General features: G+C 50.1%; 6 protein-coding genes across 6 annotated transcripts; 3 read left to right on the top strand and 3 right to left on the bottom strand.

Moving 5' to 3' along the window:
- Positions 1–372: 372 nt before the first annotated feature.
- BO83DRAFT_403346 (putative 60S ribosome biogenesis protein Rrp14) lies at positions 373–3320 on the bottom strand (the record flags this gene model as incomplete). Its single annotated transcript, XM_025533609.1, has 6 exons — positions 373–1875; positions 1994–2077; positions 2188–2359; positions 2598–2708; positions 2773–2995; positions 3074–3320. The coding sequence occupies 6 exons, from the start codon at positions 3318–3320 to the stop codon at positions 373–375; spliced, it is 2340 nt and encodes a 779-aa protein (XP_025382976.1).
- Positions 3321–5741: 2421 nt separating this feature from the next.
- On the bottom strand, positions 5742–6444 carry BO83DRAFT_163613 (uncharacterized protein). The gene has a single exon (XM_025526339.1). It carries the CDS (start codon positions 6329–6331, stop codon positions 5876–5878), a length of 456 nt encoding a protein of 151 aa, XP_025382975.1. The 5' UTR covers positions 6332–6444; the 3' UTR covers positions 5742–5875.
- A 1809-nt stretch (positions 6445–8253) lies between these two features.
- Positions 8254–9813, top strand: BO83DRAFT_441574 (mitochondrial 37S ribosomal protein uS2m). The gene is made up of 3 exons (XM_025536350.1): positions 8254–8413; positions 8483–8680; positions 8756–9813. Exons 1-3 carry the CDS (start codon positions 8386–8388, stop codon positions 9652–9654), a joined length of 1125 nt encoding a protein of 374 aa, XP_025382974.1. The 5' UTR covers positions 8254–8385; the 3' UTR covers positions 9655–9813.
- Positions 9814–10062: 249 nt separating this feature from the next.
- On the bottom strand, positions 10063–12661 carry BO83DRAFT_456882 (putative alpha-glucosidase; the record flags this gene model as incomplete). Its single annotated transcript, XM_025537081.1, has 1 exon — positions 10063–12661. One exon carries the CDS (start codon positions 12659–12661, stop codon positions 10118–10120), a length of 2544 nt encoding a protein of 847 aa, XP_025382973.1. The 3' UTR covers positions 10063–10117.
- Positions 12662–13055: 394 nt separating this feature from the next.
- Positions 13056–15824, top strand: BO83DRAFT_412120 (putative MFS transporter). The gene is made up of 12 exons (XM_025534372.1): positions 13056–14053; positions 14114–14211; positions 14271–14333; positions 14382–14434; positions 14490–14561; positions 14618–14731; positions 14784–15051; positions 15098–15119; positions 15167–15264; positions 15317–15381; positions 15441–15476; positions 15526–15824. The coding sequence occupies exons 1-12, from the start codon at positions 13531–13533 to the stop codon at positions 15737–15739; spliced, it is 1626 nt and encodes a 541-aa protein (XP_025382972.1). The 5' UTR covers positions 13056–13530; the 3' UTR covers positions 15740–15824.
- A 347-nt stretch (positions 15825–16171) lies between these two features.
- BO83DRAFT_324719 (putative C6 transcription factor) lies at positions 16172–19062 on the top strand (the record flags this gene model as incomplete). The annotated part of the gene is made up of 14 exons (XM_025527983.1): positions 16172–16234; positions 16468–16499; positions 16552–16611; positions 16679–16867; positions 16910–17071; positions 17128–17143; positions 17198–17309; positions 17363–17696; positions 17750–17873; positions 17926–17941; positions 17993–18092; positions 18151–18170; positions 18231–18354; positions 18426–19062. 14 exons carry the CDS (start codon positions 16172–16174, stop codon positions 19060–19062), a joined length of 1989 nt encoding a protein of 662 aa, XP_025382971.1.
- Between the last annotated feature and the right edge of the window lie 88 nt (positions 19063–19150).

Here is a 19150-nt window from a genome sequence, read left to right as displayed (position 1 = left end):
GTTGTGCAAGCTCAGCTGGCATAAGAAACAACAAACAAAGACAAAAAATGCTTCGTGAAGATTCGGTATATATGCACAAAATGAACAGAGAACCTCCAGAGTTTAAACTCCCCAAACACCGTTTCTCCAATGCCCGCACACCCTTCAACTTTTTGGTCTCGAGCTTCTTTTGCTCAATCTGTAGCATGTGTATGCTCCTCTCTGAGTTTTCCCTTTTGTTCTTCCCTTTTTTCCTTAGGTCGTTTTGTTTTTGAATCTTCCGGCCCCCCATTCTTCTGTGCGTGTATGTACACATGGTCAGAGGTTGCAGCTTGGTATTACACTTTGGACGGGTCTCCACTTCTTCTTCCAACACAGCAGCACAATGTTTGCTTATTTCTTGCCTCCAGACTTGGCCTTGAAGCTGCCCTCAAAGCCCGGTCTGGACTTCTTCTTACCTCCTCCGGCCTGCTTCTTCTTGCCGCCTCCCTTGTTGCCCTTCTCCTCTCGGCGCTTCCGGAGGTTCTCTTCACGCTTCTGCTGCTTCATGTCCTTGCCCTTCTTCACGGCTTCCAGACGCTCCTTCCATTCGCGCTCGGACTTCTTCTTCGCCGATTCCTTGCGCTTGAGCGCCTTCTTCAGCAACGATGTATCGTCACGGACCCGTTCGCCATGTGCCCGCTTCTTCGCGTTAAGCCACAGGTCCTTCTCTTCGATGTCAGCCCGCTTCTGCTCGTCCATGGCGGCGAGCTTGGCCTTCTTCGCTTCAACAGCCTTCAGGGCTGCGGCAGGGTCTTTAGGACCGTGGCTCTTAGGTTGCTCCCGGACTCCGGAAAGAGTGGGGTCGGCGTGTTGGCCATCTGCGAAGACAACGCGGCCAAAAGCGTAGTTGTTGTTCGAGCCGACGGAATCAGCGGGTGAGCGCGGGGAGGCGAGAAGGGATCCCGAGCCACCAGGAGAAAAGCGGCGGGCCATGGCTTCATCCTTCAGCCGTTGCTCCTCTTCTCTAGCCTTTTGGCGCAGCTCCTTCTTGTGCGCTTTGCGTTGCTCGGCTTTTTGGCGGCGAGCTTCGATTAGCTCTTGACGGTTTCTAGCGGGCTTTCCGTTGAGCCCATCGGCATGGCGGGCTGCGCGAAGTTCATCGAGCCGCTTCTGTAACCGCTGCTTGAGCTCATCGGGGGTAGGCTTGAGAGGCTTAGGTTCGGAGGTGGAGGATTTGGAGGCTTCGGTGGAGGGAACAATGGAGGATATGGAAGAGCTGCCCGACTGGGGATTGGAAGCATCGAACCCAGGGGAGTTGGGGGTGGACGCAGAAGAGGATGGTTGTTCTTCTTGTTCGGCGTTGAACTCGAGCGAGAGACCTTCGGCGGGGACGCCATCCGCAATTTCACTGTCATCACTATCGCTGTCCTCTTGTTCTTGTTTTTGTTCCTTGGTCTTGTTGGCGGGGGTCGACTCGGATTTTTGCACAGCAGGTGTTTCGGTCTCTTCGGGCTGCTCGGCTACCTTGACCTTCCTAGCGGCTTCCTTGGCCTTCTTCTTCTCCTTCTGAGCAGCTTTCTTCTGGGCCTTCTTTTCCTCCTTCAACTTCTTGCGCGCTTCTGCCTCTTCGGCCGACTTGGCGGATGTGCGCTCCGCATCAGCCGAGTCTTCGGTCTGCTTTTGCTTCTTTGAGTTGGCATCTCCTCTCTTCAATCCTTCCTTGGGCTTCTCGGAGCCGAGTTCACCGTTATCAGAGGAGTCGTCTTCTTCCCCATTCCCTTCCTCGTCACGTTTACGCTTGCGTGCATTCTCGTCCATCACATCCTTGGCTGACTTGGCGGAATCGGGGTCCAACTTCGCCCGCTTGGCTTCACGGGCCTGCTCCTTAGTCTGCTTCTTGCGCTGCCATTGATCCTATTCCAGGAACCACTGGTCAGCTGTGTCTTAAGCGCGACGCTAAATGAGACGAAAGGAGAAAAGGGAAGGGCAGGAGGAAATTTTGCAGCAAGAAAAGATTGGACAAGTCACATACACTGCCATCTTCGCCGTAATAAAATTTTGCCGGGATCAGCGACAATAAACCGTCGAAGGCCTGAGCATGGCTTCGCAGGCGTTCCTGAAGAAGAAAAAATAGAGGAGGTCAACCTCGTGATCGGGCATAATGCAATGCACGGAACAACACACCTCGATATCATCCATCCTTCAAGAAACAGAGTGACCGCAGACCTTCCAAGGGATCCAAGCCGTTAAACCAGTAATATACTGGAGGTTGATGAGAAATTTGGGCAACGCTCGGTCGAACGTAGTGAAGGCCGCGATACCTCGAAAAAATTGGGTGGGCAGGTTGAAATCTTGGCGCTCTGTCTCCGCTCGGCTGTTCACCGCCCGCGCACACAGACTGTTGTTCGGATTAATGTTTGACCTTGTGCAGGAGCAACTGGTCAATGAGATTACAGCTGCTATTTAGATAACTACAGTACTATGCCCACTCATTATCATACAGCTACGAAAAGTCGGTGCACAAAAGATTTGGATTTGTCCATACCATACAGAAAGTCATTGACTTCATTAAGAACCCCATACCATATAGACAGCGGGTTTCCTCATCAGGTACCAGCCCATGATGATTTATTTACTCTTGCACCTTCAGTAGTGCTGGCACTGGCACATCCAATTCCGGACATTCTTCGCTTTGAATCTCAGTGATATTGTCATAAGGAAATGGAATTGTCCAGATCAAATCGAACCTAGATAGGAAACCCATTCATCAGTAACTCATCTAGCCCAAAACCAGACTCTCTAATAACTTACCGATCATCAGGATATTCAGGAGGGTCCTCATACCCCAACTCCTGGACAATCTGCCTCATCTTACCATGGCGCCAGGAGATCAGAATATTCCCTGATCCCTTGAACTCTTTGATCCGTTTTGCCACACACTTAACGTGATTGCGCTTGCAGAATGTATCAACGGAGAGGCCAAGGTCCTGTACGACGGGGAGGACGGTCTCATAGGAACGCCTATGCTGGCCTCCTGAGCAGTCACCAACATAAACATTAGCTTATCCGGCCTGAAAGTGGGAATAACCGCCTGAGATGCGCCATGTCTTACTCTTATTGATCTTGGGTGCCATCACATGGCCTATTTCATAAGGTGACCCCACGCCGAATACTTCCCGGAGGCACTCGGCGCGTTTGAACCCATCGGCATTTAGTCCACTGTCCCCAGGATCTGGGGGTTTCTCGCCATGACGGATGAGAAACACTGTCGGGGGGTTGGGATTGGGCGTAGATGTTGGGGAAGCGTGTAAGATGGTGGAGAGGCATAGGGGGGATAGTAGAATGAGTACGGATTTCATTTTGTGGTAAGGCCCAGCTGATGCACTATGTATATATATCCGACAATATTTGCTGGGGTTTCAGACGTAAGGTCAACACATCGATAACTAGTAGTATGAGTCAGGAGTCCTTCGATGAATGATGATCTCGAAGTCGAAAGACTCTTTAAAGCTCCCTCATTTTTGCTGCATTTCAGGGAAGGAACGCTACGCTTTTTTTAAAAAAAAGAAGCAAATACGCAGTGGCACCCCCTGCCACCTACAGGCGTGGATCTACAATTGTCGCACATCATCCAGATTGCAAACCCAACTATGAGCGAATTTTCAGGATGATCCATGTGTTCATCGTAGGGAAAGATAAATTTCGGTGACGGTCGCAAGCGGGTGCTGATTTACAGTTGAAACATGCTTTCCTCGCCACCTCCATAAGTATACTACTAACTTACTGATGTCGCAGTTGTCGGTCAGGCGGGCTATCCACCACGAGAGGCACCGCGTAAAGTATAACCTTAAAGGCGACCAATCTGTTTGCTTCCACCGGCTGGTCGCTGGAGTCAGATGATGATCTGTCTAGACTAGTTCTTGGGGCTTTGAGGGGCACTTTTTGAGAGTACCTCGCGAATACTTGAGATGTTTATGGTGCCGCGTGGGCTAGCTGAGTGTAGGAAGCTTGAGATGTGCAACATGGTAGTGCGGTTAACCTTGCATTTTGCGTATGCTGGGGAGGGTGGTTGTACTGCGTTGGTTGTAAGGGGTTTGGGGAATCTTGGTATGATAAGGTTTGATATTGCCTGGGTAAGTAGTTGCTTATTGCTGGGTTGGTGTGTAAGGCTGTAAGCACTGTAGTGGTTGATTATGGCCCCGCGTTTTTATACATAACTTGGTTCCGTGGATCATTTCATCGTGATCGTGATTCTACGAGGGATGACCAAGCATGGTATTTGCAGATTGTCCAGCTTATTTATTCAGCCTTCTGCCATAGTTTAGAAACTATTTGCTGCCTACCGTTGACATCATGCTTCGAGGTGGATTCGACAGGCTATCCCTTCAGCTCTAACATCCCGCCCGATGCTAGGCAGAGCACAACAGCCGCCATACACAAGGAGGGGTGTGCGCCCTGGACTAATCTCGGCGCAGCACCCGAGGATTCTAGAATAACATTCGACAAGGCTAACTCGGCCACCTGTGATCTACAAGATATCTAGACTACCGAAAACCGGGCACATCATCTCTCACACCTACATATCTGATCTGATTAACTGCCCAGTGGTGCCCCATAGCCCCGAGGCCCGGATCGTTGCAAGTCTCAGCCCGCCAAGGGTCCAAGAGAAGCGAAACCCAGTAAAACTGTCTGGAACCAAAAACGAGTGATCCACTCAGAGACCAGATTCACTCCGGATTCCTCCACTGCTCGTACGTGTTCGCAACACTAGGCGGACGGAATCCTACACTACTAGTGTAATAATGTGTCTGCCTGCTAATGCCGGTCATTTTTTGGACCCCAATTAGGAACAAACCTACTTATTTGGGTAAGTTGTACGTAGAGTATCCGGCAAACACGGAGATGTGCTATTCCGATGATCCGGCATTTCCAGGGAAGGGAATATGGGGGCTTATTTCGGTAAAAACTCTAGCAGATGGTTGCGATGTTGAGTCTGCCCAATAGGGTGGTGACTAGATGGTATTGGTACTATACAGTATCGGCATCGCGCCATCAGTACGTACGTAGTACTATTTATGGATTCGCACAGCCATACTTAAGTAAATGTGCGCACGCAGTTGACTATTTTATGCAAGATGCGACAATGGTTGCTAAGCCACTGAGCGGCTGTGTGGGAAAGCCACATGTGAGCTCGGTATGATGTGTAATAACTATTATACCATGGTAACGTCACCGATGTACCCGCGCTAACTCCGAGGCCGAAAATTCCAGTCGCGGCTAGCTCTGGCGCTTACTATGACTAGGTGAAGGGAAAGTAAGGGGCCGGATGTGTAATGCGCTGCGTATCGAAGTAATCGCATAATGACAGGCATGATTAATCTATAGACGCCCGTTGAATTTGCCACTGTCAGGCAAAGCAATAGAAAAGGAAAAAGTACCTGATCCCCATGTTGGCGGGGAGCAATTCCGAAAGGAAGACCAGATCAACACCCGCCCTGCGCCCAAGATGAACACATGGCACAGCCACCCCGCGCTGCATGGTGGCGGGGGATCTAGTGATTCCGTACGGCATCAGCCTCAACGAACAGCCACAATGGAAGTCGTAATCTCACTTCAAACCGGGTTAATTTCTGACCGGGGGCTGTGACTGTACAGCGTAATTACTTGTTCCCGTGTTTTCTCAGCTGGCGCTGGGCTCTTGGCGTAGCGGGGGCATCATTGAATCTTGGTGGGGCTCACCTTCTGGGCGAGTCAGCACTGCGCCTGCTCAGCCCTGCAGTGCCAGATCACCTTATCCAGTGGCCAAATATCCCACTATAAAAGGCCTGGGAACCCCTCGTTCTGTCTTACCTTCCCATCATCTTACCAAATCCACTCCACTTCCTTCCTCCATCAAACCTTACCAATCTATCAATCAACTACTTCTACAACCCCAATCCACATCATAACCATGTCTGGCTACGACGGATACAACAACCAGGGCTACTACGGCCAGCAGCAGGGTGGTTACAGCCAGGGCGGCTACGGCCAAGGTGGATACGGCCAGCAGGGCGGATACGGCCAGCAGCAAGGATATGGCCAGCAGGGTGGCTATGACCAGTACAGCCAGCACCAGCAGCAGCAGCACGGCAGCCAGGGTGGTGCCTCTAGCGACTACTACGGCGGTGGTGGACAGTCCCAGTATGGTGAGGGCCAGTACGGCCAGCAGCACCAGGGTGGTCAGCAGTACGGCCAGGACCAGCGTGGCGAGTATGTTATACACGATAGTATTTTGATACTCATGAGCTCTAGCTAACATTTTTGTCTCTAGATACAACCAGGGTGCCCCCGGCGGAGCCCAGGACGGTGAGCGTGGCCTCGGCGGTGCCATTGCCGGTGGTCTTGCGGGCGGATTCGCCGGTCACAAGGCCGATCACGGAATCCTCGGAACCATCGGTGGAGCTATCATGGGAAGCATCGCCGAGGATGCCATCAAGAAGCACAAGCACAAGGACGAGCAGCAGCAGCAGGACTACCAGAGCAGCTATGGTGGTTACCCCCCTCAGGGTGGCCAGCCCCACCACGGCGGTGGCATGATGGACCAGCTCGGCGGCTTCTTCAAGCGATAGACGGTTCTTTTTCTCTTCTAAACCGATTGCTTTTTTCCTGCTTATTCTTACGAATTTCCTTGCGACTACCGTGAATGACTGAAATCTCGACTTTTGCTTCGTTCGGCCGGCCGGGTTTTGGATGAAGAATTATTGAAATGCTTTTTCTACATTTCCTTCTCATTGCTATTGCTGAGATCGCTTTGTTTGTTACACATACCCGGCGCGGATGAAATTCTTAATCTTGATACCAACACTGTATTCCAGTCTACATAGCTCTTCTGTGGTTACGTTACGAAGAATCATACAGTCTTTGGCCTCATTTACATTTGCTCCTGAGCAGTCATTTTCACAATTGTAGAATTATAAATTCCCAAGTAGCTTCATCCTTGGAAAGAAAATCGCGATCCGACCATCCTCCCACCACCCACCACTTGACCGATCTTCACGCATTTGAGTTCGCCCCATGATGTTACCAGGATGAGGGGCTTCAGGTTGGTGGCGGGGGTGGAAAAGTCTCGACGACCCGACCCCACCCTTTGCTTTTCTGTCTTGTCTCATGCCGGAAAAATAAATTGAATCATTCTGAAGGTAATCAGCGAAAGCCAGCTCATCATCAACCAGTAATGTCTGCTGTAACTTCTGATACTACTAACAGCAGGAGGTTTTGGCCCCCTCACAAAGATACCTCCAAGCGGGAGACCTAGTAGTATTGCCGGTTTAGTATCCGACAAGAAACAGGAAGAATCCCGCACATTCCACGGAAAAGAAAAAAAATGCCTCTTTGCAATTCTTCTCCAACTATCTAACCCCACGTTTTACACGATCTAGTGGGCATAAAGAAATAGATCGATGTAACCTCCTCCTCGTCTTGTCTACAATACGATGGTAAAATATCTCAAGATGAGAAAAGCACACTTACCCAAAGCGAATAGTGCGAAATTTCCGCGGCCCAACATGTCCCGGCTTACTTGTTCCTTTAACACAAAATCCCCACCTTGACATCTCGATTACCTTAAACAGATAGTTAAATAGATACATAGACCATCAATGATCGTGGCTGAGACTGAGAGGTTAAAGGGTCGGATGGATCACCCACACACTGCAAGTTGACTTTGACATATGACCTGACAAATAACATGAACGGGGATTGGTGAGTACGCGTGTCGCTTCAAAGGCAATTGTTTGCCTTGTTTAGGGGCGGAGCAGGTTCGGTCTTGTGTATATGATCGTCGCTTTCTCTTGAGTGTATCGATATGCTGGTTATGTATTTACCAACCTACCCTACTTTGTACTTGCAGATTGGCATTTGGGCGGTTGGCTACTGTGCTGTGTTCTGCATGATGGTCTAGGGGATGTAGTGGTCGATTGGTGGAATCAAGTGACATCCTGCCTACTCTTTCCGGGAGATGTCGGAGGAGTGTAAGTACAAGGTTTGTTATTGGGTTGTTGTGTTTGGTCTCTGCTGTTGACGGATGGTTTGGCGGTCTGGGCGATATGCGAGTGCTACTGTTGGTTCGTTTGACATTGGCTCTCGTTGCTAGGAACTGGTAGGTAGTCATGTTTGTGTTCGGCGGTCTCTGAAACAATAAATCACCGTTCAGGTGGTGTGCTACAAATACGAAGTAAGCAAGTAGTAGTAGTAGTCTGAGATGCATCGGAATTGCTGGGATCGAGTTGAATTCCCCGACATCTAGAAATGGTTCCGTAAACGGCTTAGCGTATTATTTACCCGCCTCAGGCACCTGTTGTTGCCAAGCCCGACATCAAAAGTTCGAGCGGAAGATTCCCTTGAACCAGCTGCGATAGACCAGAACTCCGGCCAACACAAGACAGTATGATTGTTCGGCAACTTGTGCGGCAAAGTGAGTTCATTCTATGGATTGGAATAATTGATAGGAAATATTGGTGCTGATCCCCCCGTCTTCATTCAGGCCGCCAGCTTCGGGCTCTTCCCCGTCAGTCGCGCATCTTGTCCCGATTCTCTTCCACCGAGACGACTGGCCAGACTCCAGTACAGACTATCGTTGCAGAGCAAGCACCTCAATTAGAGACGCCTGCACCGGCTGTTGCAGTGCCGGAGCCTGGTACATCTGGTGCACAAGAGAACTTGGATCCGAACACGCTCCGCAGTAAGTACCGCAACATCATGGCCGTGAGGCCTGCCGCTACCTGAAGGGAAAGCTAACATACCCTCTTCTTTCCAGGGATCAAATTCCACAGTCTCGGTAGCGATGTTACCGGCGTCTACCGGCCAGAGAGCCTCCTCAAAAACCCTCCCAAAGCCACCGACGTTACCCTCGAAATGCTCCTCGCCAACCAGACACACCTTGGACACTCGACTTCCCGCTGGAACCCCCAAAATTCGCGCTATATCTTCGGTATCAGGGAGGGGACTCACATTATTTCTCTTGACATCACGGCGGCTTACCTCCGACGTGCAGCCAAGATCGTGGAGGAAGTTGCCTACCGGGGTGGATTGGTTCTCTTTGCGGGCACGCGAAAGGGTCAGAAGCGTGCGGTGGTCAGAGCCGCGGAACTGGCTCAGGGATATCACATTTTCGAGCGTTGGATCCCTGGTAGCTTGACCAATGGCCAGCAGATCTTGGGCCATTGCGAAAAGAAGATCGTGAACGGCTTGGATGATACAATTGAGGACCTCTGGAAAGAGGAACTGGAATCTTTCCGTGCCCTTAAGCCCGACCTTGTTGTTTGCTTGAACCCTGTCGAGAACGTTGTCCTGTTGCACGAGTGTGGTCTCAACAACGTCCCGACTATTGGTATCATTGACACTGACGCCGACCCGACCCGTGTCACATACCCCATCCCTGCCAACGACGACAGTTTGCGTTCCGTGACTCTGATTGCTGGTGTGCTGGGACGGGCCGGTGAAGCGGGTCAGCAGAGAAGATTGGCGCAAGCGCGTAAGGGTGAGTGGACGTATAAACCCATGCAACCACTCCGTCAGCAAGTAGAGGAGACGACTTTGGAGACCGCGGAAGGACAGACGCCTGAAGCCTCTCAGGATGTTGTGTCTGAGGAAGTTCCTTCTGAGGGAAGCCCGCTCGACAAGCCTAAGGAAGGGGCTTCCAGGGATGAGGAATAGAGTCGAAGTGTTGACTATTGCTCTTATTGATATCTGTCTGTCTACATCTGAACTTTCGGCTGGGATTGTATTGTATAGGACATTGTAAATTTTCCTTTTTCTCTGGTGTTATATCATGTATCAACAATGCTATTTGAATCGATCTTCTGGTCTAGTCTCATAGATTAGGATAGTCTTGTCCATTTGTTCCCCTTAGCTGATTGCGCAGTTCATGGCCGACCACGCCTTAAGCCTAGGTTGACTGCGTTTCAGCCTCATCGTCCTATGGGTACTTACTAATAGGTATCATCTTAACTAACTAGAAGTTATCCATGTGTCACAACAAACAGTTGATTCAAAACTCAAGCTCTTCTATACTATCTAACGCCACCGACATCTATCATCATGATCCGGGTAAACAATTTTCACCACGTATTACCAAAAGCTTCAACGAACTTTCTAAACCAATCACAACATCCCCTATCTAGTTCTTCAAGGTATAAACCACCCGTCCCCGAGAGTCCTTACCCTTATACTCCACAGTCTTTCCAATATCAGACACCACGCGCCTCTCATCACCATTATGAAGGACGATATCAAGATCTTTCCAAGCAGGAACGAATCCAGACTTCTCATCACGAGAGAATCCAACAATAACCTTCTCCTCCGTGGAGCTATACGTGATAGTATACTCCGAGATGCGCGCCTCAAGCGAGATACCATCATCTTCAAACCAAGTAGTACTGAAAACCTGACCATGAGAACTACCACGGGGCGGGAAAATTTCGACTCCACGGTAATCATCGACCTCTTTCACAGCCACAGAAGCCGGAGTGTCATCACCAGGAACCCTGGTATGAACAGGCTTTCCGACAGGAATAGCTCCGCCGATTCTAGCCAGAAGGGGAATGCTCTTCCTCCATTCGGAGGGCACTTCCACCCATTGTCCGGAGGCGAGGTAGTTATAAGGCTCGTTCATGTTCACATACCCAAAGTCGAACTTGTCATTCGCCTTACGGGGAAGGTATAACTTGGCAACGTTCACGCCGGGCTCGTAGACACCGCCGACCATGATGGTGTCACCGAACCAGAACTGCTCGTCGCCCGATTTCAGGGCCTTCGTCCATACCTCCGGGTCCGATTCATAGCCCCATCCTACCCAGCGCTGGGGCGGGGACGCGGTCAGATGGCTTTCAAGACCGAGGGAGTAGATGTAAGGGAGGATCTCGTAGCGACGCTTGATTGTATCGCGGACGAGAGGGGTGATCTCGGGGTACATCCACGGCTCGATGACGTCTCCGACGGAGCTGTTTCCAGGTGATGTCTTGAAGCAGTTGATGGCGAAACGAGGCGAGTGGATACCCAATTGGATCCACCTGAGCAGCAGCTCTGGAGAGGGCTGAGGTCCTTCGAATCCTCCGATATCGTGACCGCAGCACTGTAGAAGAGAGATACCTGCGCTGAGGGACAGAGCGTTCGCCCCCTTCATGCCCTCCCAGCTGGTCACATTGTCTCCGCTCCAGGTGCTGGCGGCGTAGCGCATTGTACCTGCCGTGGCACTGCGAGTCAGGACGAATGGTCTGTGGTTGGGCTCAAAATTGAGCAGAGCGTCATGGGAGGCTTTGCCCATGAGTTCGGTGTGCATGGCGCGACCCCACTGTCCGACGGAGTTCTCGACGCCCTTCTTGACGGCTTCGGAGACGGTTGGCTCATCCAATGCCAACTTCCAATCGTCGTCTGGGAGCGTATACTCGTTGTTGTCGTTCCACATGGCGTCGATGCCGGCGCGCTTCAGGCTCTGCACACCGTCATACCACCATTTGAACGCAACAGCGGAGGAAAAGTCGATGTGACATCCGTCACCTCCTGTTGCGCCTCCGGCACTCCACAGTCGCATGTAGCCCGGCTTGTTGCTCGCAGGGTCCTTGAAGAACCCGTTCGAATCAATGAGCTTCTGGAAGTCGGGGTGTGAGGCGAGCAGGAAGGGTTTAATGTTGGAGAGAAGGCGGATACCCCGACCATGGTATTTGGCAATCCACTCTTCGGGGTTGGGGAAGCGATGTTTGTTCCAGGTGAAGACATTGCGGACCTTTGGCTCAGTTTCGGCGATCGAGTATCCGGAGCTCATTTGGTGTGCGGAGCAGGGAATGCCGTGCTCTTCCAGCTTGTCTGCAAACTCCATCAATGCCTCGTGAGCAGGCGGGTCGTCAAGCATGGTGTACTTGTATCCGCCTGAGATGTAGCCATATGCCCATCTGGGGACGAGGATCGGAAGACCGACAAGCTCTGCGTAGGAGCGCACGACATCTTTGAGCGTCTTGCCGACGATGAGATACTGCTCCAATCCGCCGTAGTCTTGACGGTAGACTTTGAAGTGCCCCCAGAGGCCGTCGACCTCCGAGCCGACAGACCAGGTTCCTCTGCCATGTGTTGTGGAGAAGATGGCCACACAACCATCAGGTGATGCCTTGATCAGCAGAGGAATGTGCTTGCATAGAGGGTCGGTGTTGTAAACATCATATCCGAAGCTGTCAGTCGCCGAGAGCTGGAAATGGCGTCCTGTGAGGTCCATGGGAGCTCTTTTCTCGCCAAGCCCAACGTGAAGGCAATCACGGTCATGTTCTGTGTAGTGTGCGATGCCGGTGGAGTCTGCGACATAGGAGCGAAGTGGCAGATCGCGATATAAGGGCTTCTCGGTGCCCTTCCAAGATAGGGAGACGACTGGGGCGTTGCTCCACTCAACGGACGCTGTTACGCCTCCCACTTCGATTGTCTTTTGATTCGAACCGCCTGTAGTGGAGACTTGGACTCCATCTAGGTTTGTTGCTGGCTTGGTCACACTGGGGAAGGGAGGGAGAGGGTGGTCTTGCGACGAGAAGGTGACTCTGAATAGGTTCTCGCGAATTGGTTCAAAGGAGAAGTCGAAGGAACGCTCATCGGGGCTCGAGCGGAGATGTACAGAGGAGGAGTTTTGAGCCCCAGTTGAAGACTCCTGGTAAGTCTTGGGGACGAACTCTTTTTGAGGCATTGTTGTGTGTGTACTCCCTAGGTCAGAGTCAATTGAGTGACTGTGAGTACAAAGTCTAGGATACGACTGAGGATACAACTACAGGAACCGGATCCAAGCTTGGATACCGCTGAGCGCTATTTGAGTGATTCTACATGCCTCTGTCCCACCGGCATTGCATGAGGAGCAGTGCCGTTGAGGCCCACCAGCGTGGAGCTGTATAGTCGGATTTCGGGGAGTATCTCCGACACGTCTGGCACAAGGCACTACTTTGTTCTACAGGGTTAGTGGTTTTCCCCCACATTTTGTGCTCCCCCGCGTCCCCGTGACCCACACTCAAGCGAAGCTGGAGATACTTTTTGTACTCGGTCCTTCGCTTTTCGTGCCCGAAATCCGAAGCTAGATGCTGTTCAACGTCGAGTATCTCCCCACTCCCATGAATTCACCTGCACGATGATGGCACGACTGCAATTCATTGGACGTCGCATCGGATAATGTCCGACGGTTTCCACGTCATGTTATCCCGTGGTGTGTTGCCGGGATGGTACGACTACCTCGACGCTAATCTTGTCATGGGCGTCGTGACGAGCCATGGCTGAATTGATTCGCTCCCGCGTCGGGTTTGGGCTGCTTCCGTCCGGGGCAGAGGATGAGACTTTCCCCACGGGGTTGCCCTTTGGAGTGTAGGTGTACGATGAAGGGGGATATGCTATTACCCAGTGCTGTTGTGGCCTTTGTCTGGCTTTTATCTCGTTCTTTAGGGAATCCTCTCGTCGTTCTGAACTACTCTTGCTGAAGGTTGAAACGCTTATTCTCCCTACTTGAGAGGCGGTTGTCTTGTTAGGGCTATTTCAAGTACAGTTCGAGTACAGAAGTACAGACGAGGAACCATGTCCCACAAACAAGGAACAACGCCCGCAGACAAGACACAAGATGAGCATATTGAATCTATTGAGACCGCGCCCTGTCGGGAGCTGCAGCATGCAAACGAACCTACCCAGGACACAGCTCTTGACCTCATGAGAGACGCAGGTCATTCAGCCATCCTAACACCAGAGAACAACGCCAAAGTCCTTCGGAAGATCGATCTTAGACTCCTGCCTATTCTGCTGGGAATCTATTTCCTGCAGCAGGTCGACAAGTCGACTCTCTCATACGCATCGGTCTTTGGTCTGGTTGAGAAGGCCCATCTACATGGGCAGGAATACTCGTGGCTGGGCGCGGTCGTCTACCTCGTGCAACTCGTTGCTCAGCCGTTCGTCGCCTACATCCTGGTTAAGGTGCCTCTGGGGAAGTTCCTGGCGTGCACAACCTTTTTCTGGGGCATTGCCCTGACATGCATGACTCCAGCGAATACTTTTGCGAAGTTGTTGGTTTGTAGGATGTTTTTAGGCCTCTTTGAAGCTGGTATACGTGCGTATCACCCAATTCACAATTCATTGTCTTGTAATAGAGCTGAGGTTGGATGACAAGCGCCGGCGTTCATTGCGATCACGCAAATGTGGTATCGACGACGAGAACAGCCCGTCCGGCTTGGTTCATGGTATGCCATGAATGGTGTGGTGAACATGGTGAGTTCTGTCTCTGACCTACTTGTTATGTATGACTGCTAATGGGGACTACGATCTAGTTTGGAAGTCTGATAACCTACGGTCTTGGTCACATTGGATCTTCGGTCTTCGAGCCCTACCAGGTGGGTTATCTTCACCATCATGGACACGAGATGCTAACTATACCACAGATTATCTTCTTGTTTTTCGGGCTCATCACGATTGTTTTCTCTGCCGTTGTATTGTGAGACATGCCGTTCCAACGACGACCGTTGCACCCTCCTGACCTTTATGTCTAGTATTCTGACGCCCGACTCACCGATGAATTCCAGATTCCTTCAGGAAGAGGATAAAGTCTTGGCAATTGAAAGGTATTCAATATGCAACCGTTTCAAAAAACGCGCCAAATGCTCACAGCTGTGGTTAGACTTCGTATGAACCAGCAAGGTATCGAAACGCACGAGTGGAAATGGCAGCATGTGAAAGAAACATGCCTCGACGTCAAATCTTTCTTCTGGTTTGCTTTGATGTTCTCAATCTCGTAAGATGCTTTTATTCGAGCATTGAAGTGGAACGTACTGACGGTATCACAGAATCCCCAGCGGCGGTATCTCGACGTTCGGGCCATTAATTATTGAAGCATTCGGGTTCAACCAATTTGACACAATCCTCTTCAATATACCTTTTGGCGCTGTCCAGCTCATTGCAACTATGGGAGGGGCGTGGATGGCAACCAAGATCCAGATGAAGGGTCCTGTTATAGCTTTGCTCTGCTTGCCTGCCATTGCGGGATGTGTGATGTTGTTGCAGATTCCGCACGATGGTAATCACAATGGGGCACTGCTTGCGGGATATTATATTGTAAGTTTTGTGGTGATATCTGCTTGTGCTTGCTAATTCATGCTAGATCTCTGTGTATCCTGGCATTAGTATGTTTCTATCAGTTGCGCAAACGGCCCAAGCTAACAGACTATAGCACCCTTGATCTACTCGTGGTCCGCGGGTAACACAGGAGGCGAAACGAAGAAGAAGCTTGTGAACGGTATTCTACTCGTTGGACAATGTGCTGGTAACGTATGTAACCCAACCAGTCTGGAAAGCAGAGTCAGACACTTACATGAAACAGGTTCTTGGTTCGAACCTGTATACTACAACTGAAGCACCGCTATACAGACGTGGTCTGCTCTCCAAGTAAGCCTGAAAAGAGCCAATGATTGACTGTTTACAAGACTGATCATGCATGCAAACAGCCTTGCCATGTTCTGCGTCCTCATCCTGCTTTGCGCGTAAGTCCTCTACACCGTAATTTAGCTTCACCTACTCATCTACTCTCAGGTTGAACATGGGATACCTCTACTTCCTCAACAAGAAACACGAGAAGAAGCGAGTGAGCATGGGAAAGAGCGCAAAGATCATCGACCACTCCATGCAAGCCGTAGGAGCCGTCCCAATCGACAAGACCGAAGCACCTCAGGAGACGCTTGGCGCTGACAATGCGTTCAAAGACCTGACGGACTGGGAGAACGAGGATTTTGTCTATGTATACTAAGAGCGGGCTCTTAACGCAAATGAGGCAAGGGATGATGGAATGTCTTGAGGAATATGCGGGTTATGTTTATAGCGTTCATTTCAGGTTATCATGTTTTTCAGTCTATGAAGAGTATCTGATATTGATAATACTCAGCAACGTGTTACCAGGTTATTAGTATAATACTTGTATAAGAAGCTAGACAGCGGGTAAATAAAAAACAACCGCAATCAAACCAAGTTCGTAGTTAGTACCTTTTAATAGCCGACTCGGCAATCCCCCGGCGACGGCGTGGGGCCCCGCCTTTTCCTCTCATGCCATCCCTATTCAATCTATTTACCCCATTCCAAACCGACTCCTTCTTCCGACGATCAGTGCGCATACCCTGCATGAATTGACGCAGTCTTAATTCTAATCTAGTGCAAACATCTATACCCCTTCGGAAAGTAAATAATGGACTCGGATGAGGAATCTTCCTGCGCGGTATCCGCTCCGGTTGGGAAGAAGCGTATCCCGGTATGCATGCTTGACTTGAGTCCTAGGTCTCCTTTGGAATTATATGAGCTGTTGATGCTACTAGTGCAGTAGCTATTATCTACCTGAAAGAAGTACTGCTAATATATGTTAATATGGTCTAGAAAGCATGTGCTTCTTGTCGGCAGTCGAAAGTAAGTCATCTTTCTTACAAACTATGACACCGGGTCTTGGGGTTCGATTGTATTGTTCTACTAATATGTCGGACGGTATAGGTCAAATGCGATGGTAAACGGCCATGTACGAGGTACGTGTGTCCTAATGAATTCTAAGATGAGTATGCCGATGAAGATGATTAGATGTAAACGTGCAAGGAAACGATGTGTATTCTTTGAAATCCCAAAGGATCCTGCTGTTTTGTATGCTTCTCCCTCTTATTCCCGGTTGGAGATGCTGTTGATTTGTTGATCATGGTACCATGTTCAGACGCCTGGAGAATGTCGAAGCAGAAGTACAGCGTCTACGGGAGCAATTGAGCAATGTGAACGAGCTACTACTACGTCAGTCTACGCAGCAACAGCAGCAGCAAATTGCTGTCACTTCTCCCGCTTCCGCGCATGTCATGTCTGATCCTGGGACGATGCCCACGTTTCTTGCTACGGGAGGAATGGGTGGGTACCATCATTGGCGAGGCGCTAGATACCCTATGACCCATAGGGATCATGATGCTGGCGTGTTTCAGTTTCCGACTCCTGGGATGGAGGCTGCTCGGCCTACCAGGTTGCGACGCTCGGGGTTCGATATCAAGGAAGAGCCAGTATTGGATTTTATTAGTAGGGGGATGATGACGGCTGATCAGGCTATGTCATGCTTTAGGACGTATGTTGCTGTCATGTTTGGTGTTGCTTCTTGGTGTTTGCTAATATGCAGTAAAGGTTCTTTCAAGGATGTGTATGTGGTCATATTCTTGGTTATGATTTTCAGGGCTTATGCACAGGAAATTAGGATAGGTATATCCCGGTATTTGATCCAGATATCGACACGTTCAACTCTGTGCGCGCTCGGAGTAGCATTCTGTTTAATGCTATCTGCACGATTGGCAGCCGAGTTGAGATCAGTACGCTTGATACAGAATCATTTGGATTAGTGACAAATCGCTGACAATTCCAGGGTCTGGATCTCAGATCCCCGATCTACTCCATGCCGAACTCAAGAGATTGATAAACGTGATTATTCAGAATAAAAACATCAATTGCTTGGAATCCGTGCAGTCGTTGCTCGTTGTAGCCTGCTACTCTGCTGAGCGGTCCTTGATCCTATCGTTTGCAACTAGAATGGCGTTGGATCTGGGGCTGGATGAAGCCTTTGAGGAGTTGATACAGAGACTGACGATGAAAGATACCGAAGGGGTTCATGATATGACAGGTGTGATGGTGGATGATGAAGAGCGTACACTCATGCGCAAATCTAGGACTTGGTTTGGTCTCTTGGTACTTGATCATATGTGAGTATGCAGTACCAGTCAGGTATATGCGCATGCTAAGAAGGCATAAACAGATTTCATGTCGACGGTGGGAAGCCTCCTGGCATCCGGGTGACAGGAAACGCTCATCGATGTCGCATTCTGCTTCGCCATCATACGTCTACGGTCTTGGATTTACGGCTTTTCTCCCAGGTAGAGGTAGGTACGTCTTTCCTATACCTGGCTCCCACCCTAGTACTAATTTGAATAGCTGAATATCATACGTGGTAAGCGCCTTACAATATAGAATTCTGACAGGCTGGATAACAAGATGGTAGCAAGAGTAAACGATACTCTAGACGCCAAAGAAACACTCCAAAGATCAGATATCGCAGAATTTGTACAAGAAGCGAAGGTAGATCTCGATCTTTGGTTCGAGTAAGTCAGCCCCTAACAAGCATCTTCATCGCGAAATTCTGCAACTAATCTCAACCAGCGACTGGCTACGCATCATCGGTACCACCACCATATAGCACCATGCCCAAACCGCTATATCAACCCTACTAACAGAACCAGAAAACTCCCCCTCCGCCACCCAAGAACGCCCCTTCCTCCTCGCCGCCCTACGAGTTCAAAAATGCTGGGCCGAGTTAATCCTGCACTGCAAAGCGCTCCGCTCCATGGGCGTAGGGAACGTCGCGTACATACTATCCTTCCCTCCAAAACCCTAACTCAAACCATATCTACCAACTAACCCATATGACGACGTAGAGAAATGTCCCCAATCGAACAAACCATCCTCCTAACCGCCAAATCCAGCGCCCGAAGACATCTCCGCCTAATCAGCCTCGAACCCGACTTCTACCTCGCCAAACTAAAATACGCCATGGATTTCGTCTGGGCCAAGTGCGCCTTCTGCTTCCTCTTACTCTTAAAGTTATCTCGCCTCGTCCCCGAACAAAAAGAAGAGCACACGGAACTTCTGGATCATGGAAATAGACTCCTTGATGAGCTAACTAGGACGAACGGGGAATCGGCCCCAACGGCAGCAACGGCAACAACAACAACAACAACAACAGGGATAGGGAACAACAATAATATCTATATGCAGATATTGCGATTGAGTATTGAGAAATATAGTCGTGTGTTGCAGGAAAGGGAGGTTAATGGTGCCCCGATTGAGGAGGCAGGAGAAATGAGTAGTGGAGGCGAGGGAGGGGATACCAATCAACCAGGCACCAATGCGATGGCGCCATTTTGGGAACTATTTGATGCGCAGGCCGATCTACAGAGTTTTATACCTGAGCAGTTCGTCAGGGAGTGGGATTTTCCGGGCTTGGATTTGTTTTATTTTCCTACGGCGTGGCAGGATTTCTTTGGGGATTTTTCCTTGGCGGTTTTATTTTGATATCTTTGTGGTTGATTGGTTGGTTGTGGGATTGGATGGTTATACTGATTGAGTATGTGTGTATGTGGGTACTAGTAAGAATCATCAT

The sequence above is a fragment of the Aspergillus eucalypticola genome (genome assembly GCF_003184535.1).
Source record: "Aspergillus eucalypticola CBS 122712 chromosome Unknown BO83scaffold_38, whole genome shotgun sequence".
In the NCBI taxonomy this organism is placed as follows: domain Eukaryota; kingdom Fungi; phylum Ascomycota; class Eurotiomycetes; order Eurotiales; family Aspergillaceae; genus Aspergillus; species Aspergillus eucalypticola.
Note: the sequence above shows the minus strand (reverse complement) of the source record. Positions and strands in the feature narration are given on the sequence as shown.